This window comes from Leopardus geoffroyi, chromosome D1, assembly GCF_018350155.1.
Source record: "Leopardus geoffroyi isolate Oge1 chromosome D1, O.geoffroyi_Oge1_pat1.0, whole genome shotgun sequence".
In the NCBI taxonomy this organism is placed as follows: Eukaryota; Metazoa; Chordata; class Mammalia; order Carnivora; family Felidae; genus Leopardus; species Leopardus geoffroyi.
Genome location: NC_059329.1, coordinates 25829677 through 25853233, shown reverse-complemented (window position 1 = coordinate 25853233; position 23557 = coordinate 25829677). Strand labels below are relative to the sequence as shown.

Below are 23557 nucleotides of genomic sequence, written 5' to 3'. Positions count from 1 at the left end.
TACCACATAGGTATTGGGCACTGTAGTTCTTACTTTCCTAGTTTCAGGAACTACCCATTTTTCTATTTCAAATCAGCTTATTTCTTAATGTTTTCTATACTTTAGGTTAATGCACAAAAGTCTTTGTGACTCAAAGAACATAACTTTGCTTAATAAACAATCAGTATATCTCATTTAAAAACTGTTTTTCCTGGTGGGTTAATAATATTTCAATTATCGACTAGTTGAAAATAGGCAGCACTGACTTACCAAAATGAATTGAGCACATTGTATAAAAAGTCTCTTCAAATTGGCGTAAGAAAGTAACCCTTCTGCCCTTTTACCCTTAAGTATGCCGTGTTTTTTTTTCCTTATTGGTGTTATTAAGGATAACCATCTTTGTTTATAAAATATGTGTATTAACTCTTTCCTTTTGCAGAGGTTTTTTTGTTTTGTTTTTGTTTTTGTTTTTTAGCACTAGGGTAGAAATCTGTATTTATGGTGTTTCTTTAGACATTGATAAGAAATGCCTTTCTTTATAGCATGGAATTTGCAATTGTCTCAGAATCACAGATCAGCCCTGTTAAGCAGCTGAACATTTTCTTCTCAGGAGTGTTCCACTACCATTTAAATGAATCAGTATTTTAATTTTCAAAACTGGGGGTTTGAAAATTAAGTGGGGGAATTGCAGAATTTAGAGCTCATTTTCATTGTCAATTTTTTTTTAAAGCACCTGTTGCTCATGTGATAATGGTTTGAGACCATAACTTGTTTTTTTAAGTATTAGGTGATACTCTGTGGTACTCAGTAGAAGAGAGCAGAAATCTAAAGTTTCTGCATGTAAACCTAACATGTAAGACGAGTGTAGGCAGAAGGACTGGAAAGTGCTTCCATGTTTGTGTGTGTCCTTCCATAGTGACTTCAGCTCTGAATTGAGGAAGTACAACCACATGCGATTAAGCCTGCTTTGGAAAGCTGACTCAGGTTCTGGTCAGCCCTGTGCTGTGGAGGACTCTAAATGTTTGTAGACCAAACGTAAAGAGAAATTATAGTAGTAAAAATAGCTTATAGACACTTACTGAGTTAAGTACTTGGCATATACAATTTCCTGTAAGTATTCTAGTAGCCCTAACAGGTAGGTATTATTACTGTCATCCTCATTGTGTATTTGTGGGAGTGGAAACTCAAATAGGTAATTTGCTCAAGAGCTTGCAGATTGGGAAGTAGTAAGAGAGGGGGCTCAAACCCTCAGGTCTGTCTGATTCCAAAATCTATGTCTTATTCTCCATGCTAATGGTCAGGGTTTTTTTTGTAGGGCAGGCTTTTAAGATTTTTGTCTTTAAATAAAGCGTCCTCATTATCAGTTCTGTGCTTTCCAAATATAGAACCTTCCCCCTCAGGCTCCTGCAAAAAGGAAAAAAAAAAAAAAAAAAACCAAAAAACCCAACCCACAAAAACAAACAAAAAACGACCTATGATCACATCAGTGTTCAACAGCAAACTTCATGGCTTAATAAAGCACAGAGGATTAGGATTATATGACATCAAAGTGAATATGATGACACTTCAATCTACATTTAATCTGTTTTTAATCTAATAAAAATTTAATTTCAAGAAAACAATTTTCACACTGTTAAGGTTCTAAATTTTCAGGTTTCTAGAACTTCATGTAGTTTTTATGATAGCCCTCCTACCTTTGATGTTACTGAATCCCTAAGAATATGTAGTTATTATATTCTAATTTTTCCAAGACAGAGTATACAAATAAATGTCTTCCTGAAATTGTACTCATTTTTAAGCTTCATGTCAAATAGTAGCAGTTCCTTTGGATTATTTTAAAATCCTTATTAGAGACACTTCTCTAATCTGTATATAACATGTCATTCCTGTGTTAGAATCCTTTAGTGTCAGGGATTTATATCCACCCCATGTTTCTTCCTCCTCTTCTCTGCTAAAATGCAAATCATTTTGTTCTGTATTTAGAAATGCAATTAGTCAGAGTCTTTTATATAATAACTGAGGTGGTAAAGTCACCAAGTTAAAAATTTTTTTTTTGCTTCTTTTTTGTACAGAGTTGGGGAACAAAGCTAATCACACTTATTTTAATTTGTAGTTTAAATTTTAAAATAACCAGTATCAATTTTAGCAAGAAGCATGTATAGCTTATTTATGTCACCCTAAAATCACATAGGCTAAATTTGAGCCTCCTCTGATATTTCTGAAATGTATAGCTCCTGGAAAAGTAAATGTATAATATAAATAATGAGAGTGGCTTATCGTAACCTGATGACTATTTTCCCAAGGGAACTGTGACTTTTAAAGAGCTGCATACCGTGCCCTTTCTAACTTATAACTGTGTGTGTGCTCCTCGAGGAAGGGCGGCAGCATGCTGTTGCTTTGGTTTCATTCTCAACTCTGGAAAAGAGAAACATTTTCATTCAAATACCCAAATATTTTTGTTAAGCATAGGCATGCCATTGCACATAAGGGTTGTGCTGGATATTCTGAAGAAGCCATTCGTTGCCTGTTTTCTGCTTCTCTTTTTCCAAGTGCATTGCTCTTATCTCTTCTGTGTCTGAAAGATTCTTCTCTAAAATTTACTGTAGATTTATCTTCTAGATGCCTTAGTGTCATCCCTTTGCATTCCAGAGGGTAATGCCTTTTGAAATGCTTGCTCCTCTCTCTCATAAGTAAATGGAAGCATTCTTGACTTATGTAACTGTTAGTAGCTTTCCAGTTTTCCAGTCAAGAGCCCTCACTGTCAATGCTATTTTTATGTTAGCATTGTACATGGCATTTCTTGAATACCTGGTTTCCTCCCTTTGAGGTTGGAATGTACAGATATCAAAACTGTTACGGTCGTCCACATTCCAGAGCCTCATCCCTGAGCTGGTCTCATATGTTTTCTCTGTGGTAGTCCCTTGCAGCTGTTACACGCATCAGTTAGAGAACTGTGTTTTTTTCTCTTAACTTCCAAAATTGTTTATGATATATTAATCAAAAATGATTCTGTACTTTCTTGACCCACAACAACTTCAACAGCTTATTAAGATTTAATACTCATATTTATCTAAAGGTTTTCTTGGACATCTATTGTGGTGGTGGGTGGAGAGGGAGAGGCATGAAATTCAAGGCTAAAACTGCTGTATTCCTGCTTTAAAAATTAGAAGTACTTCCTAAGGAGACAGTGAGAATTTTGCATCCTGAGTATAAATCTGATAGAATATAAATTTTCAGAAGTTCAGAGCCTATACATAATATTTCCCTTTTTTCTATTACTTAAAATAGTAGTAAGGAGTTCTTATATAACTAATTTATACAACATGCTTATATAACTATTTCCAGAACTTGATGCATAATTGTATTACTGCAGTAAATTCATGAAACCTAATTCAAAAATCAATCTTTATAAAGTATATAGCATTTTCTGGTAAAAATAATATTATAAATGGCCATCGTACCATTTACCAAGGATTTGCTAGCAAAGAAATAGCAGTAGTGTATCATATGATATAATCAACAGCTGTGAATGCCTTTCACATTAAAGCCAGTATAATTACTAACTACTATTTTAGGTTTTCATGGAGAAAAATAAATCCAATGATTTAATTAAAATTAATTTTACTTAAAAAGTGCTAATAACCCTGATTTAGTATGCATAAAACCAGTAACATTTAACAGTGATCTTTCTATCCTAAATTTTTATACCAGCCTTTTCCAAGATGATTTACAAAGCCTAATTTATTTTCTTACCAGGTCTTCAGTGAAGTTTTAAATGATGTCTTTTTTTCCTTCTGATAAATTTTCCTACAGCAAAGATGTTTTCCACAGACTTCGGAGCTTCCCATGCTGTTCTAACGTTATATTTTGTCAGAGTATTTCATGATTTCGCAGGTATTTTCACTGAAATTTCAAATTTGTAAATTGGTTAAACTTCTCATTTTTCATGTTATTAAACTGACATCTAGACATGCTTATTTATCTCATCTAAAATCTGAGAGCAAGTTATTGGCAGAATCAGGACTAACACTGTATCTGCATATGCTTAGTCCATCCAGTTCATTTTCACCTGCTCATGCCTGGCCAATAATAGGCTTGATTGAATGGATGACCTTCATTGGACTATTTGTTTTATTATTGGAAAGGCATAAAAACATTCAATTACTAGGCCATTGGTTCATGTATTTGTAAATCTTCAAATAGAGTTGCTAAAATTTTATGCCTATTGAATATTTTTGCCACATATTTAGATATTATAGGATAGCATGAAATAAACTGGAGAAAAGGAATATGAGTCATAGGTCATTTTGATAATTAGAGCTGGATACATTGAAGAAAGGAAAAGCATGAAAGTATTATTATTCTTATAACCTTTATTACATTTAAAAGTCATCACATTGAATGTAATGGGAGATGAATTAGATTTTACTTAATATACCTGTTTTTGTGACATAAACTTTTAAGAAGATTCTAGTGATCAGATACTGGTTTATATTTTGAGTTTAATTCATTTAGAGTGTGATGCTAACACAAACTGAGTTTTAGTTGGTTAACACATGGAAAGCACTGGCACATAGTAAGCACTCAATAAATATTAGCTATACTGTAGTTATTGTCATGATATTACTGTTTCATGGCTATTACCATTTCTAGACTTTTCCCTCAGTTTTTGTTGGATATCTGGTTTAGGACTAAATTTATCTTTTTCATCGTAGGAGTTGGAACCAGGCCATGGGTAGAGCTAGGTTGAGGGAGAACTAATACAAGCTAGACCAGAAGATTTTCAGAGATAAAAATAGAGTCAGAGACTTAACTTCTTGGACATGTCCTTATTCCAGCAAGTAAAAACTTACTATAAGTTTGGTGTGCAAGAAACTTCTTTACTCTGATTTGGAGGGTGTTTTTTTATAAGATCAAAAAAACCACAACATCAAAATTATTTATGTGTATTTTCAGTTATTGACTTAAAGAACTTCCTTTATATCATTATTCATCCTAACAGCTTTATTTATGTTGAAGTTTTCTTTTTTTTTTTTTTTTTTTTTGCAAAAGGGAAAGTTCCAAAGGTTCTGTAGTATTGGAAAAATGTGTTTTTGGTTCAGTGTGCTTAATTTATATTTGAGTCACGTGTTAGAATCTTGCCCAACTATCCAGAAATTTTTCTTTAAAAGGTTTGTAGAATTATTATTCTAGTGAATCACAGCTCAATTTCTGAGTTCACTTAATGTCAAATAAAAGCTTTGTTGGTTAGTTTGAACCAATTTAATTGATACTCAAAGCTATAAACTAAAGAAGAATTATATTACATTTTCCTCTGGCATGATTATTTACTAAATGATTCCAAAGCTATGTTTGTTGGTTGCCCAAAGATCCTTTCAGGACATATGACAGTGCATGCTAAAAATAAGTTAATTTTTATGTCTCTTGTCAATATCCCCATTAATAAATTTGAAAATACTAAGTAACACAGTTCACTTCAGCTCTTTACTTAAGACTGCAAATGTAAATCTATGTCATATAGTTTGTCGCTAAAAATGCATCAGCAACCTATTAGTTTTTGTTTTTAGAATTCTTTGTCTATACTTGTACCCTATAGAATTATTTTGCTTGTGTTCCTTTAATGAAAGTCACTTCTAATATGTTTACAGTACTCCCTTGTTTATTAGAGTCCCTGAGATGGAACTTTGGCTTGAGACTTTTTTTTTTTTTTTTTTTATTACCATTTCCTTCCATTTCCTTCTTTAGTCTCCTGTATTCATTTCTATCCTTACAAAGATACAAGGGAAGTGGGAGTAAAGGGAACTTACATAAGTATAAAAGTGGGTATAAATTTAGTTTGCCACATTCAAAACTTAAAAATTAAGAGAAACTAAATAATCTCTTAATAGATGCAAAGTAATCATGTGATAAAGGTCAACACTTGTTCATTTTTTTTTATCTTAGCAATTAAGAGTAGGGAATTTCTTTAATATATTTAAGGATTCCATCCAAAATACCCCATGAAAATTTTATTCTTAATGGTGAGACTTAAGAAACAATCTATTTAAAGTCAAGAACAAGATAATTGTTCTTTAGAGGGTCAGTGATATTAGACAAGAAGAAGTTAAAAGATTGGAAAGGAAGAAAAGCAAATCAGCAGATCTTTGTTGTTAATTGTCTGCAAATCCAGAAGAGTCTACAGTCAAATTATTAGAAGAGAATTGAGCAAGGTTGCTGAACAAAAATTATTCAGTGAAATAGCACTCAACATTAATTTTTTCTGTCTAGCACTAAGTGCCTTATACTCTTGTTTAATCCTCACAACGTCACAATCCCATTACGTAGTTACTATTTTTAACTTTTTCGTAGATGATGAAAATGAAGGACTGAGAGTTACACACTTTGTCCACAAACATACAGCTAGAAGTTGTAGGGGCATAGTTGGAAGGAAACAGTTCATCACAGCATGCTAATTGAGTTTTTATGCACCAGTAACAATTAGAAAATGTAGTTTAGAAAATAGTACCATTTACAGTAGCAGTAAAAACCATAAAGTTCCTAAGAACAGCTATAACAAAAAAAAAAATACATAAGACCTTTATGGGGAAGAGTTAGAAAAACTTACTGAAGGACATGAAGAATCTTAAGAGCAGAGATTTTCTGTTTGTGTACAGAAAGGCTCAGTATCATAAATCCATTCTCGTTGAAAATAATCTATAATTCAGTACAGCTTTAGTCAGATTCCCCCCAATTTTTTCCTCCTTTAATTTGACAAGCTGATTCTAAAATTCATATGAAAGAGTAAAGGGCTAAAAATATAAAGGCAGTTTTGAAGAGTAAGTAGAAGGGACTCCTCTTTCTAGATATTAAGACTTATAAAGTGCTAGAACTTAAGAAAGTAAGGTGTTAATGGAGAGAAGAGACTGACAGAATTAAGAGAACTGAGGAAGAGACCCCTCACACACTATACGCATTTTCGTATAAGAATCAGTATTAGGGGCACCTGGGTGGCTCATTCAGTTAAGTATCCGACTTCAGCTCAGGCCATGATCTTATGGTTTGTGAGTTCGAGCCCCTCATCGGACTCTCTGCTGTCAGCGCATAGCCTGCTTCAGATCCTCTGTCCTCTTCTCTCTCTGTCCCTCCCCTGTTTGCACTCTCTCTCGCTCAAAAATAAATAAACATTAAAAGAAAATGAATCAAAAGTTAGTAGAGAAATGATTACTCAATAAAAGGTGATGAAATACCATTGGTTATGCATAAGGAAAAAAGTAATATGATTATATCTCAATCTCATTCCAGCCATACAAAATAGTTAAAAAACAAAAGAAAACAAAAAAAGCAGGGGTGCCTGGGTGGTTCAATTGGTTGAGCTTCAGACTCTTGGTTTTGGCTCAGGTCATGACCCTCGGGATGTGGCATTGAGCCCCACATTGGGCTCCACACTGAGCGTGGAGTCTGCTTAAGATTCTTTCTCTCCCTCTGCCCTTCTCCTTCTCTCTCTCTCTCTCTCTCTCTCTCCCCCTCTCCCTCCCTCTCTCTCTCCCTCTCTCTGTGTCTAAAATAAAATAAAACAAGAAAGTGAAAAAGTTTTAGGAAAAAAGGTTTATAGGAAATAGTACAATATGTTTCTGACCTTAAGTGTTTCCTTGCTGGAAAGATATCTTAAAGCATGGAAACCATACTTAAAGACATTTTAAAATTTGTACTGGGAGAAGATGTTTGTAACATGAATAATTAACAAAGGATTTGTCTCCAGATTATTTAAAGAATTCTTGCTCATCAGTAAGAAGAAGATAACCAAACATTAAAATGGGTAAAGGGTATGAACAGTTCTCTCACTAAAGAAGAAAACTGAATGGCCAAGAAACACATGAAATCATGCACAGAAATGCATATTGAAGTGGAATAAGATTTCAGTTTGGCAAAAATGAAGAAGTCTGAAAGAACTAAATAAGACAAAGAAATGAAGAATGGAAACACCAAAATACATCCTATGTTGGTAAATCATTTTAGAGAATATTTTAGCAAAGTTGAAATATGATTGAAAAATAACACACTCCACAGTCCAACAATCCCATGCCTAAACATGAGTTTCAGAGCAGTTGTCTCACAGGTGCCCAGGGAGACACTTAGCAGATTGCTCAGTGCATTATTGGTTGTAATAACAAAAATTGGGGAAATCTCACAATGATAGTAGGAGAATAGAAGTCTAAGTGGTGGTATATACTTACAAAGGAATACTATAATGTACTTAAAATGAATATACGGAATCACAATTATATATTCTGAGAATACATGATTTTGGAGAAGGTTTAACATAGTATGATTTCATTTCTGCAGATTTTAAAAACATTTAAAATGGTAGTATATATTCTTTATGGTTACATACATGTGTCAAGTATAAAAACATGTATGGTAATGATAATACTAAATTCAGGATAAAAGTTCTCTCTGTACAAAAAACAGGATTGGAGGAGTTACGTGGGTTCAACTATGTCTGTATCACTTAATTTTTTTTTAATTTAAAAAAAAGGGAAAATCTGAGGAAATAATATGGCTAAATGTCAACAGCGTGAAAAAGCTAGATGATGTGTACATTGATATTGTCATATTCTCTTAAACTTTTCTGTATAATCAAAGTATTTAAAAGTTTTTTTTAATGTTTACTTATTTTTGAGAGAGACAGAGAGACAGAGAGACAGCACGAGCAAGGGGAGGGGCAGAGACAGAGGGAGACACAGAATCCAAAGCAGACTCCAGGCCCTGAGCTGTCAGCTCAGAGCCCGATGCAGGGCTTGAACTTGCAAACCACAAGACCTGAGCCGAAGCTGGACGCTCAACTGACTGAACCACCCACACATCCCATTTTTTAAAAAATAAACACTCCTACACGGGACTCTAATACTTCTGATAGTTCCATAGCTCTTGATTACTCAGGACCATCCTTACCCCAGACCTAGTCTTCTGCTCGTGTTTTCCCATCAATTTGCCCTGAAAACTGTCTAAGCAAGTTTTAGACCAGTAGGCTTTTAAATAATAGTGAGATTAAAAACAAGCATAATATGGTAGACTTTATTTCTCTCAACAGTTTTTTCTTAAAATTCATTTTTAAGATACTCTTTTGAAGAGCAGTTCTTAGAACTTATTAGTCTATGTATATAATAACAAGGTAAGAAGGTCCATTTGACACTGCTTAGAGGAAAATCTTTCTTCATGTTTATTGGTACAAATAGATCTATTGTTTAGCCTTAAATAAAAGCAAGTTTATGGAATTTCATTTTTTCAACTTAAATGTTTTCATATTTATTTAGCATAAAATATTTCAAAGTCTGTAATGGAGGCCTGGATTCTGGAAAGTTACGAGATCCTTAAATATCCATATAGTCCAGTTGCCTACATTTCTGTTCCCCTCTGTTAAATTTCCACCAAATAGCATCTAATACGTTTGAAAACCTTGAGCAAAAGAAGGATATTAGGTACAGTCATGAAAATCCATTGGACATGTTAAACATCATACTCCTATTTTATTAGGTTCAATAGTGGTAGTCTCCTCAGGTATTATGCATCCCACTTCTACCCTTTCACTTGTCTCCTTGACTATGAATTTATCACAGATCTTAGAGCTCAGTGCATATAATCAGGTAAATGTAATGCTGAGGCCATTATCTGGTGCAAAGTCATCTTTTAATTTCCTGAGAAATTAATCCAAAGCCTCAACCTGTCTAAAATCAATCTGTAAGATTTCTGAGACACAATTTAGAGAACTCTAGTTTAAGTGAGTGTTGAGAAAGTAAGAATTCTTCAGTTTTGCTAGAGAAATATTACACTTGTGTAATTGGTAACACCCAGTGCCCCATGTCTCTGTGTCAGGGTTCACTGTGGCTTACGGAACCGTCTGTTTTTAGTGTGCCCTGTAAACTGGTTATCGACATCGTAAAGATTTACCTTGGAGATGCTGAGTTGTGTGTCATAGTGCTGAAGCTTTTAACTACTGGAAAGACTGGTCTGGTTGGGTTTGTCTCAGGTTTGAAAAAAGACTGCAGATGTAAAATATACCATGTGTAAGTAACGAGGAAGAAGTTAGCATTGTGGCGCATGTTGCATTTTAACTCTGGAATAGGGAATTCGGATATAAAATGGTATGATTTGCTTTTGTCTAAATATTGTAGGTGTTTTACTTTTGACGTATTTTATCTGTGGAAATGCCATTGTTATCATTTTCGTTTCTCTAATTCAGCATGTTAGGTGAACCTTAACCCTGTCACCCTTACGACTACCTCCAATGTTCCTTTGTTGAAATGTGTCTAAACCTAAACCCACTCTGCCTTCCTCAGTAGAAATGTTGTGATGGTGGGAGGGGGGATGGGCTAAATGGGTAAGGGGCACTACTTAGGAATCTACTCCTGAAATCATTGTTGCATTATATGCTAACTATTTGGGTTTTTTTAAATTTTTTAATGTGTATTTATTTTTGAGAGAGAGAGAGAGAGAGAGACAGAGACAGAGTGTAGTGGGTGAGGGGTAGAGAGAGAGGGAGACACAGGCTCTGAAGCAGGCTCTATCCGGGCTCAAAGCTGTCATCAGAGAGCCCAATGTGGGGCTTGAACTCACGAATTGCGAGATCATGACCTGAGCCGAAGTCGGATGCTTAACTGACTGAGCCACCCAGGTGCCCTGCTAACTAATGTGGATGTAAATTTTTAAAAATAAAAAATAAAATAAAAAAAAAAGAAATCTTATGATGTAACTGACAGTATTCCATACTCCTGTTCCTCAAAACGTAGATTTGCTGACTTAGTTTTCTGGTTTGTTATAAAACAATGGGTCGGGGACAGTGTCAGTGTCCATAGTAAGCTTTTTCTGGTCATTTTTTTGTCTAAGAAATGGGATGAAACTACAAAGAACAAATTAATGAAGAGACATTTATGTCTGGAAGTGTTGTGAAATCTTCACATTTAAGTATAACTAAATTGAGTATTTTTATTAGTTTAAATTTCCTATGTAATGAAATTTATCTATCTCGATGGACAACCGATTATTTAATTATGGATGCCAGAGCCCTTTACCCAACTGCCTCTACCGTGGTGGATTAGAATGCCAATTAGATTGTGCTCACTTCGGCAGCACATATACTAGAATGCCAGTTAGATTAACAACAGCAGCAACACTGAAACTACATAGGACATAGTTTAATCTTACGTTGAAGACTGAGAAGTCATTTTAGACTCTATGTCTAGTCATCATTATGAACACTGGTTATTTCGGTGTCTCAGATTGGACTACAGATTGGTAGGTGGAGACCACACTGACCCTTCCAGGCCCGTTACAAATTTAGATTTAAAGTTGCCAATTTACTTTAATGTGTTTTGGAAAGGTAACAGAAGCAAGGGGCCTGGCCACACATTGTAGAAGCCAGGTTGTACGTATGCCGGCACAGTTTCCCAGAACCCTCAAGTGCCACATGGGAGTGGAGTCGCTAAAGACACTCTCCTCTTGTCTTAATTTTGTGTCCTGTTGCAACCCTTACTTTAATTGAGGCTTATGTCGCTATTTAGGAAAAATACACACGAACAGTCTTTACCCTAGCAGGAAGAGATGGCTAAGTTTCCTTGTTCATGAGCCAAACTTAGCACACCAAAAGCAGAGTCAGAGCTATCTAGTGTCCTGGAAAGTCCAGTTCTACATCGGCTGCCCTCTGACTAGTGTAATTTTACTGTGTATGAGAATTTGGTTGGAAGATCATGATTATAACTTATTTCCATATAGCTATCACTGAATTGTGAACGTGTGCATTTCCTGGTTAACATAGAAGTAATTCTAGTCATTCTAGACAGGCTGTTGCTAATTGATGCGAAAGAAGTAAATACATTCCTTTCTCTACTAGTGGGGAGCCAGTGCAGGGTGGCAAACTATTCATGCAGTTTTTTAAATGTTCTAGCTCCATTTGTGCTGAAAATTGTCATTCTCTTCCTTCCTTTCTTCTGGGGAGTGTTACTGTGGACACATGAATTTTTATTTGTTTGGTGTTTTACACTAAGTCATAGTCATTCGTTGTGATATGCGAGTCTTCACTGTGTCCCAGAGCTGGCCAGTGGCAGCATGTTCACCTGTCTTTTTGGCACCGCTCCTGCCGGGTGTGGTTGTTTCCCTTGCTTTTGGCCACGACAGAATTTTACCCTCTCACCTTGTGCTTTCCCTGCTGTCAACCTGCAAACAACCATTTCTCCAGGGAGTCTTGGTTTATTTGATTAAGGAATGATATTTAGAAACCCACACCTGAGACCAAAGGCGTTCCCTACAAGAGGAGTGTCATTGTTTCTTAACCCTTTCAGTGCCTAGAGCTTAGGGGAAATATGTGTGTATTTTAAGTTCATGTTCAGATTTCCAACTCAAGTTAACATTACTGGGGTTTTTCCTTGACGACTTTGATTTTATTATTGTATCTCCTTTCTCTCACACCGAAAATCTTGGGTCCTAACAACATTAACATATTTATTTGTTTTGTCCCACAATATGTATAAAATTGTTTACAAATTATACTACTGATATTATTACCAATAGTAAAACAGTTGAATGAGATTAAATATTACCTTGTACTTTTTTTTTTTTTTTTGTTACTAGAATATATCTCACTAAGTAAGCATGGTCAGTTTACTATTTACAGGTCATTTAAAATAATTTCTCTCTGTTGACAGTGTTCCCAATTTGATGTATGAGATACATTGTTTCAGGCTATTTCCAAAATTAGGATTTGCTTTTTTAATGTTCTAAATTTTATTTTTGAATATGTAGAAAGATTGTTAACATAATTTTAAAATCAAACTATATGAAAAGGTAAATTCAGAGCAGTTTTACTTTCTCTCCCCACCCATTTTCTTTACCCATTTTTATTAATTTCTGGTTTATCGTTAAAGTGTTCCTCTTTGCAAAAATAAACCCTTAGGTACACACATACATGTATTTGTATGAATTTGTATGAATTTATGTGTGTGTGATATATGTATTCCCCATCCATTCTTACACAAAATATACTATTCTCTATGTTCCTTTTTGACAGAATGTATCCTGGAGATTACCCCATAGTGTAGGTAGAGAGCCTCCTTTATTTATTTATTTATTTTTTATTTAAATTCAAGTTAGTTAACATGTGGTGTAGTTTTGGTTTCAGGAGTAGAACCCAGTGATTCATCATTTACATATAACATCCAGTGATCATCACAACAAGTGCCCTCCTTAATGCCCACCAACCATTTAACCCATACCCAACCCCAACACTCCTCCAGCAACCTTCAGTTCTCTGCATTTAAGGTCTCTTATGGTTTGCCTCGTCTGTTTTTATCTTTTCTTCCCTTGCCCTGTTTCATCGGTTGTGTTTCTTAAATTCCACATATGAGTGAATATTTGTCTTTCTCTGACTTATTTCACTTACCATAATACATTCTACTTCCATCCACATTGTTGCAAATGGCAAGATTTCATTCTTTTGGATCGGTGAGTAATACTCCATTGTATATATATACCACATCTTCTTTATCCATTCATCTGTTGATGGACATTTGGGCTCTTTCCATAATTTGGCTATTGTTGATAGTGCTGCTATATACATTGGGGTGCATGTTTTCTAACATACCTTCTGATCAGCATTTTTGTATCCTTTGAATAAATACCTAGTAGTGGAATTGCGGGGTCATAGATAGGGTAGTTCTATTTTTAATTTTTTGAGGAACTTCCATGCTGTTTTCCAGAGTGGCTGCACCAGTTTGCATTCCCACCAGCAGCGTAAAGAGGTTCCCTTTCTCTGCATTCTCACCAACACCTGTTGTTTCCTGAGTTGTTAATTTTAGCCATTCTGACAGGTGTGAGGTGGTATCTCCTTTAAAAAAAAAAACAAGCAGTAATTCTCTGTGCAGATGTATTGTAATTCAACCAATTCCCTATTAATGCACATTTGTGTCCCTAATACACATATTGAGTTATTTTTAATGTAACTTTCCTAAAGCGTTTAAGCTGTTCAGTATGTTCTCATTGCATACATTCCAAACTTGATAACGTGGCCTCTAGTACCTCGCCTTTGCATACCTCTTCTTCCTCATTTCAGACCATACTGTCTTCCTTGCCGTCTACACCCAGTGCCTTACAGATCAGATGTGACTTCTTCACACCTTCCCTGTTCACCCTATCCAGTGTACTTTCTTTTCTCTTGAAGAGTCACATTGTCACTTGACTCCATTTCCTTATGGGCAGTTAAAAGCAGTCTGAAATTACCTGGTTATCTTAATTTAGGCAGTACCACACAGTGGCTTAGAGCTTGGGTTTTGAGCCAGGCCACCTGATTTTGAATCCTGGTTATATGACCTTAGACCTGTTACTTAGCACTCTGTGTCTTAGTTTCTTCATCTGAAAATGGGAATAGTAGTAGTATTTTCCTTACAGGGCTCTATGAGAAGTGAATGGTTAGTAAATATAAACACTTGTGCAATTGCTAGCTCTTACTAATATAAAATAAATGCTCGCTATGTTGGTGTTTGTATTTAATTGTTCCATTGTCTTTCTTCTCTCGGTAAGCTCTGTGACAGCAGGAGCTCACCTGAGTTGTTCCCCAGTGTAATCTCAGGACTCAGAACAGTTCCTAAGATATAGTAGGCACTTAGAGGTTTGTTGCTGAATGAATTATACTTAAAGTTCAATTCCCATTCCTAGGAAACATTCTTGGAGATCTGAGACTAAAAGAATGCTGTCTCGTATACATCATATACACATACAGTTGTCATATTCAACAGACATTTTCATCAAATTTGTTACCAAAATACGAATGCCCACTGTTAACATTGTATCTTGGAATTCTGGCCAATTATTAAAATCTGAAACAGAAATAAAAACTTATTTCTATCAGAAAAAGGATAGAATGATCATATTTGCTTTGATGCAATGATATATCCATGAAATCCAAAAGGATCAACTACATTCCTCTTAAAATTGTTGAGGGGCGCCTGGGTGGCTCAGTTGGCTGAGCAGCTGACTTCGGCTCAGGTCATAATCTCACAGTTCGTGAGTTCGAGCCCTGCGTCAGGCTCTGTGCTGACAGCTCAGAACCTGGAGCTTGTTTCGGATTCTGTGTCTCCCTTTCTCTCTGCCCCTCCCCTGCTCACACTCTGTCTCTCTCTCTCTCTCTCTCTCTCTCTCTCTCTCTGTCTCTCTGTCTCTCTCTGTCTCTCTGTCTCTCTCTGTCAAAAATAAATAAACATTAAAAAATTTTTTTTAATTGTTGAGAGTATGGTAAATGATCAGATTTGAACTATACGTAAAGAAATTGTTTTCTGACATACCAGTAATTACCAGTTAAAGCCATAATTGAAGAAAAGTGTTATTCTACAAGAGCAGCAAAAAAATGTAAAATACCTTACAATATTTCTAACCAGAGATTTATGTGGAGTGTATCTTTTCATAAAGAAAATTAGAAAATTTTACTGAGAGAGATAAGAGGTTCATAAAAATGATGATACACCCAGTTTCCGGGTAGTAATAGTGAAAATATTGTAGAATTTTATCACTATAATGTTAATATATAAAGATACATAAATTACTAATAGAAATCCAATGTTAAATTATTGCAAACCAAACTCATTTGTATTTTTAGATAAATCTTGTCAGAATTATTTTAAAGCTTATGTAGAAAATGTCTGAAAATGAATAGAAATCGTTTGATGGCCACTCTAACAAAGATTCGTAGCACACTCTGTGCTAACAACTAGGGGAGAATAGAGCTCCTACAAGTCCAGTGACTTTTTTGATACAGTAATGCTATGATACGTGCAACGTACTTCTGAAGTTACCCAAGAGTGCTGTCAATGTCTCACTAGCAGGTAAGAGAGCGTATCATTTAATTTACAGCAAGAAATCTAGGATACAAGAGAGGTTGTAATTTACCTAGAGTTTTAGGACATGTCAGAAGAGATAGCATCAAAATTTTTCTGACAATTCCAAGTAAATTTCAAATAATTGATATCGAAAAAATAAATTCCCCGTGTAATCTGTGTACAATCTAAGATGACTACTAAGACAATCTAAGATGACAAACTCCAGTTTGCCTAGAATTTCCTCGTTTTAACACTTAAAGTCTCATGTTCCAGGAAACCTCTTGGTTATGGGCAAACCAGTGTGGTTGATCACCCTTGCGCAGTTCATAGAAAAGACGATGTTTGGAAATAGAAATAAATATTTCTTATAAAACAGAAACACATGGAGGACAAGTGGCTGGTTCAATCTGTAGGAACCCATCTAAGGCCATCTTGTGGTCCCCAGGCCACACGTTCTGTCTGTGCACAGAATTCCTACAGGAGGCTTCATCAGTTCAGGGGATTTAAGATTTGGGTTCATTCAAGAATCTATACATAGTAGGATTCAGTAAGACTCCCAGTAACCATCTGCAAACTGAGTAGGATTGAGGCCATGTGGCTTATTAGTCTTCTATTCCACAGCTAATCTCTGAGTTTATGGTAGTTGTGGTATGTTGACTTTTAGAGTAGATTTTCCTGTAGGCTGTACTTTTCAGAAGTCATTTTTCTGGGGGATTTGTTTGTTTGCTTTCAGTTTTATTGCTGTTGTCTTTCTATATTGATCAGTGGTAATATTTTACTGCTTATTAATCTACTTGTTTCTCACCTTTACCTAAAAGGAATTAAGGTGATATATTTAGTATACTATAGATGGATGTTAATAGAAGAGTTCATGGGTTTTTTTAATGTATGTGTTTTATATAGCTGTTTACAAGTGTGTTCTATATCATGACATTGTCCTCTTTATAAAATAAGAAAGAAGGAATTCTTTCTTTTTTGTTTTACTTTCCAGGTTATAAATATATTAAAAATTCTAACCATCAAGTAAAACATTTTAGAAATAGACTAGAAATGCGAACCACGTTTACATCATTGAAGGTAGTCCTACTTATTATAAAGATTTCCAAAGCAATATATCAGAGTAAAACTCGGGTCCCAGCCATAATCCTGTAGCATCCTTGGGTATATGCATTGGGAAGATAGCTCGTTTACTAAGCTTGGTTTATAGGTCACAGATTATAATACTTAAATATATTGTTATATTTATGTATTATATTTATATATTTATATATTAATATATTATAATAAATATATTAAGTAAATACTTAAATATATTTAAATACTTAAATATATTGACAATTGCAGCAGGTAAGATCAAAGGTTGGTGAGAAGAAGATGTAAAATTATGCCATTTATAATGCAACTGTTGCCTAAACTTCTACTGAAAATTTCCTACAGAATATAAAATGTGCATGTAATAGATGATTTTGCAGTCAGCCTGTTGAGAGCTCTGCTGGTTTTTTTCACACCAAATAAAAATGTAACCACTTGCCACAACTGAGGGATTTCCTCTTTATTATTTTTCAGTGTCCAAAAAGCACGGGAAGCTCATCACTTTCCTGCGCACATTCATGAAGTCTCGTCCCACAAAACAGAAGCTGAAGCAGCGGGGGATCTTGAAAGAGAGGGTGTTTGGTTGTGACCTGGGGGAGCACCTTCTGAATTCTGGTTTTGAAGGTAAAAATAGAACTTATAACCTCATAAATTCAGCATCTGACCTCTCCATGTTGCTTGTCGATAATCAGTTTGGAAGCAGATTAAGCAAGCACCATTTATTCCATTTAAGCTCCGCAGCATGTATTGAACTTTTTCACATACTCCTTTGAGTTGTGAGATAACTGAGAATAGAGAAGGTCTAAGAATGCACTTTGGGCCTCACAGCTGCTTGTGATCTGCCTGGGATGGGTAAGTAAGATGTTCACACAAAGGGTACAATAGCACTGTTAGTCTGCATTATTTTTATATCTGTCCAGACTGCTTTCTCAGCCAGTGTTTCCTCTCACTTGTTTGTAACTTATTTATTTAATTTCTATTTTGAAAAAAAAAGTCAAATTCTTGAGACTATAAAATACCAAGACCAGTCTCCCACTGGTGTAGCTGAAAATTAATCTTTTTTTTTATTTTTAAAATTTTTCTTAAGTTTATGTATTTATTTTTGAGAGAGACAGAGCAAGCGGGAGAAGGATAGAGAGGGGAGGGAGACAGAGAATCCCAAGCAGGCTCCACATTGTCAGCGTAGAGCCTGATGTGGGGCTCGAAGTCATGAACCATGAGATCATGACCTGAGCCAAAACCAAGAGTTGGCAGCTTAACCAACTGAGCCATCCAGGAGCCCCTAAATTTCTTTCTAAATTAAACTCTGATTCAAGAATTCAGTAATTGGCTAAATGGATGCAGGGGATGAATGGATAGGAAGAAAGGAAAAAGTTAAAAAAAATTTTTTAAATAATTCTTTCCTCTACCATCTCCTTTAGAGATCCTGTATTAAAGAAGTATGTACCTGCAGAAATAGATAATTTGTGAAATTCTGAATCCTGATGGGAAATACCCATTGTACCTTTTTAAAAGGCCACTAGTGAAAACTAGTGTTAAGTACCAATAAACATCAAGTTCAAATTAAGGCCTTACTCATTGCTTAAAGAATAGCAATATATTGGGGCATCCAGGTGGCTTCTTTGGTTAAGCGTCTGACTTCGGCTTTGGCTCAGGTCATGATCTCATAGTTCCTGAGTTCAAGCCCCACATCAGCACAGAGCCTGCATCAGATCTTCTGTCCCTCTCTCTCTCTGCCCTTGCCCCGCATGCACACACTCTTGTCTCAAAACATTTAAAAAAAAAAAAAAAAAAGAATAACAGTGTGTTTATAATATGAATTTAATACAAACTATACCATGTTTCTTGAAGGAGAAGGTAAAATACTATTTTATTTTATTTTTTATTTTTTTAATGTTTTTATTTATTTTTGAGAGAGAGAACAAGTAGGGGAGGAGCAGAGAGAGAGGGAGACACAGAATCAGAAGCAGGCTCCAGGCTCTGAGCTGTCAGCACAGAGCCCGACGCGGGGCTCAAACTCACAAGCCCTGAGATCATGACCTGAGCCAAAGTCAGACGCTGAACTGACTGAGCCACCCTGGCGCCCCTAAAATAAAATTTTAAAAAGGTGCTGTTCCCAAACTAATGTCAACTTAATGCAGTTTCTGAAAAAACAACCTGAGGATTATTATTTTAACTAGTCAAAATGCACATGGAAAAATAAACCATCGGGGAATATCAAGCAGCGCTGTGGTAGAAAAAAATCAGTGATAGAATAGGAGGCATCTAGCTTTACCAAACATTGAAACAATATGCAAAAATAGAATGTTATTAGTGTAGAGAATGAGATATGAATGAAATAGCTTGGAATGTTCAGAAGTTCTTACTATAGATAAGAATCCACTGTGATAAAGTATGGTCTTAAAACCAGGTCACGGGGTGGGGGTGACTTATTAACTATGTATGTGTATATAGAGAGAAAGAGAAGCAGAGAGTATGAAATAGCAATTTTGAAAAAATTCTTATTTTATAACACTGAAAATTCCAAGTGTATAAAACTATCTTAAACTCATAGAAATGCTAACATGAAATGATTTCTTTTTGCGATCAAAGAGGGATGAAGCTTTTCTCAGGTTAAAAAAAAAAAACATAAAGGAAGTGGTGGGCTCAAGTACCTAATTTCCATATGATGAAAATGACAAATGCAAAGGAAAGGTACCTCAGACAGAAAGTAATCTGTTTTTGGATATGATAAAATGTTCCTAATAAAGTGTATGAAAATATCATTCAGATTTGTGAGAAAATTAAGCCCCTGAGTAGAAGAACTGAGAAAAGATAAAACATATAATTTTCACAGGGAAGATAGATGGTATCTAAAATACAAAACGTATTTCTGCTTATTCATAATCATAAATGTATCTTTGTGTAAATTTGATATGCCATTTTATATTGGTAAACATTATTAATATCACAACTGTTTTTCTAAAATATGATATTCAGTGCTATTAAAAATAGCAGTGATTTTTACCAATAAGGGAAATTTGTGAATTACTGTGAATTACTGCTTTTTTGAAAAACTTTTTGGCACTTTATAGCAAGAGACTTTATAGTGTTCCTTTTATGTAACAGTTTTCCTTAGGGATTTATACTAAAGTTGCATTTCAATAGGAGCAAAAATATTCATTATAGCATTAGATATAAGAGCAAAAAAATTGAATCCTCAACTTTTAGGGAAATTATTCTATAAATTATGAGGCTATCGAAATTGTAGTTTGAATATAATGTAGAAATTTGAAAAATGTTCTATATACACCCTTTTGAAAGTGTGTATATTTAGGTGATGTAAAATTGAATACAATTATGGTACAGTATTTGATGTAGTTAGGAATATCTTCATAACTTTTTTCTTAGTTGTCCTTTTTTCAATTAAAAAAGAAGAAAAAAGCACTAGAAGAGTATTAGAAATGAAATTAATAATCTGAGAAGAAAAAAATCCGCTAAAGTTTTTCCTGTCCAGAGGAAAAGTCTGTATTCAGATGATTAGAGAAGCAAAAATTAATTTGTACCATTAGAATGTAATGGTAATTTGGTGAAATTTAAAAGGCAGAAACCTTGAAGACTGAGGTAAGGTATATTGTAGTTAACATACTAAAGTTACTTCCTGTTTGATCAGGGATAGTGGAAAATGAAGAATAAGTATCCATATGAAGTATATGCATTTGAATGTTCAAAGAAGGGCTAACCAGAAAAGGGAAAACTTTGAAATGTATTAACTAAAATTTTTGGAAAGAAGATGGTTTTTAATAGTAAAATAGTTTATTATTTTGTCTTTTATTTAATAAATGTGGAGGAATTAAAGCTTTTTAAGATTTTGAGGGACACCTGAGTAGCTCATGTGGTTAAGCATCCAACTTCAGCTCAGGTCATAATCTCCAGTTCATGAGTTCAAGCCCCATGTTGAGCTCTGTGCTGACAGCTCAGAGCCTGGAGCCTACTTTAGATTCTCTCTCTCTCTCTCTCTCTCTCTCTCTCACTCTCACTCTCACTCTCATTCTGTCTCTCTCTCTGTCCCTCCCCCACTCACTGTCTTTCTCTCAAAAATAAACATTAAAAAGAAACTTTTTAGGATTTTGAGACTTCATATATACTGTACATAGTCTATAACTACGATCATGTGTGCATTTGTATAGGAGAGAACGATTATTTTAAAGTCTAAATTAAAAGATAGAATTGAATATATATAATAGTATTTTCAAGTCAAAAGGAATAATCACAAGGAAGAATGATATATTTATATAGTATATACATAATTGTGAGAAGACATGAGATATAAATATGGATGGCTAGATAGATATAATTTAAAATGTGTATAATCATTCTTCCTCATATTTATTCTGTTTTAGTTTGGACTGTAAAATAGTGTTCTTATTCTATATAAAATAGATTTTGTACCAGATTTTCTAATAAGAAAGCTCATTTTGGAGTACTGTTTTGCTAAGTGATTCATTCTCTCAACTGTATTCCTAATGAATAATTAACTTTATAGAAAGATTATGCTGTTAACACTTTCTAAACTTTTGAACACCTCCCTGTTGGAGAAAGTGACAAACCTGACCTGTTTCTTCCATACAAAGTGTTGTAAGAAATCTTGTAGGAACCTGACAAGGCATTAAAAAAATCCTTTAGTACCAGGATTCACTCAGAATGATCTTACAGCATTTCAGCTACCACAAAACACAATGCTTGTAATTGAGTTGCTTAAAGATTGTATCACAGTTCTCTAAAGAACTGATTTCTTTTTAAATCTCATATAGTACTTTTTGTGTGGGTAATTTGTCATTTACATAGGCATCCTTAATTATGGAGTCAAATGTTTTTTGTTATATTTCTTTTTTCTTTTTTATCTCTTTTTAATTTTTATTTCTTTTGTGTCTCATTTTTTTCAACCCTGCTTGGATGTGATATTAATATGAGGAATGTTTTCTCATTTGGTCTACCATGCTTTTTAGCTTTCACACATCAATTCAGCACATTTTAGTTGTACTTAGAAGTTTCAGGTGTGTTTCCATTCTTAGTAAGTATGATAGTAGAAGACAGGTACCAATATATCATTTCTTTCTGAAAAACAACAGATTAACAACTAGAGTGTTCATACATTCCCTAAACTATGATAAATTTATCTAGTGGAACAAAGTTTTCAGGTGTCATGGATTTTTTTTACAGGATTTGTGTTGTTTACTGCACGTACTTGAAACCAAATTTCCTTAAAAATGAGATTTGAAATGAAATTGCAAAAAAAGTGAGAACTTTGTAGAAAACTTGGTTTTCTACCAAAAAAAATTAGAGTTGCTACAAAATACAAAAATTTTAAAACTCAAGATGAGGAAGCTGTTGCCTGAGCACATTTCTGTGTTTGAGGAAGAGGTTTTTTTGTTTAACATTTATTTATTTACTTTGGTGGCTTGGTGGGGAGGCAGAGAGAAGAGAGGATCAGTGCAGAGCCTGACATGGGGCTCATTCTCACAAACCGTGAGATCATGACCTGAACCCAAATTAAGAGTCGGACGCTCAACCCACTGAGCAACCCAGGTGTCCCTGAGCAAGAGGCTTAAAAACAAAAAAAACCCAAAAACACTATTGTAAATATACAGAGATCTTATAATCAGAGCACACTGGGGGGGAATAACAAGGCCAAATAACCCATGAAAGTATCCCTTTTGATAATCCTATTTTCATAACCAAAAACGATGACACACGTTCTAACAAGTAAGGCTGTACCAGTGTCCTCCTGGCCTAGAAGCCACCCCTCAGAGAGTGGAATTTGACTCTTTCATGTGTATCACAGAATGCATGCTTGATGCCTGGCATATAGAAGGGTTGTAATAAATGGTTGATGAATGAGCGAGTGAGTGAGTGAATGAAGAGAAGAGACACGAAACCACAGCTTTCAAGAAAAATCAAAGACCAGTCCGTGTCCTACTTACTTACCACACACTTCTTTTAGCTGTGGTTCTAATCTTAAATGTCATCAGTTTTAATTTAGACATGTACTTATATTGTCATGATGACATCAAAACTACTAAAAATACTAAATAAAAATGGATCAGAAGAATGCTGTTGGAGACTGTGGGAATAATTCTTAAAGTCCTGCCCTCTTTTGGTAGAACCGGTGTGGAGGTTTTCTAATGCTACGTTTTGAATGGGTCATTGTTTAATGTGCACTTTGCTGGTTTGTTAGATGGTGTTGGGGGAAAAGATGGTTATTAAGATGCCTTTTTTAAAACTAGGATTTCTTGGGGCGCCTGGGTGGCGCAGTCGGTTGAGCGTCCGACTTCGGCCAGGTCACGATCTCGCGGTCCATGAGTTCGAGCCCCGCGTCAGGCTCTGGGCTGATGGCTCGGAGCCTGGAGCTTGTTTCCGATTCTGTGTCTCCTTCTCTCTCTGTCCCTCCCCCGTTCATGCTCTGTCTCTCTCTGTCCCAAAAATAAACGTTGAAAAAAAAATTAAAAAAAAAAAAAAATTAAAAAAAAAAAACAACTAGGATTTCTTCTAATAATGTAACGGGTTCCCATATTGCTTTCTTATATGTTCGTGAAAAGAGAAACCAGATCTTTTCTCTTTTTATCTTCTGACCCTGTTCTTCAGTTTCTACTATCTTCTTTAAAATC

The 23557-nt window shown here is 34.9% G+C and overlaps 1 protein-coding gene across 7 annotated transcripts in view; it reads left to right on the top strand.

Moving 5' to 3' along the window:
- ARHGAP32 (Rho GTPase activating protein 32) overlaps window positions 1–23557 on the top strand; it is a 298650-nt gene that overhangs the window by 237835 nt on the left and 37258 nt on the right. For all 7 annotated transcript variants that reach the window (XM_045483461.1, XM_045483459.1, XM_045483460.1 and 4 more), the window contains one exon: window positions 17385–17534. In XM_045483461.1, coding sequence (XP_045339417.1) covers window positions 17385–17534 — 150 coding nt within the window. The remainder of the gene's footprint in view (window positions 1–17384; window positions 17535–23557) is intronic.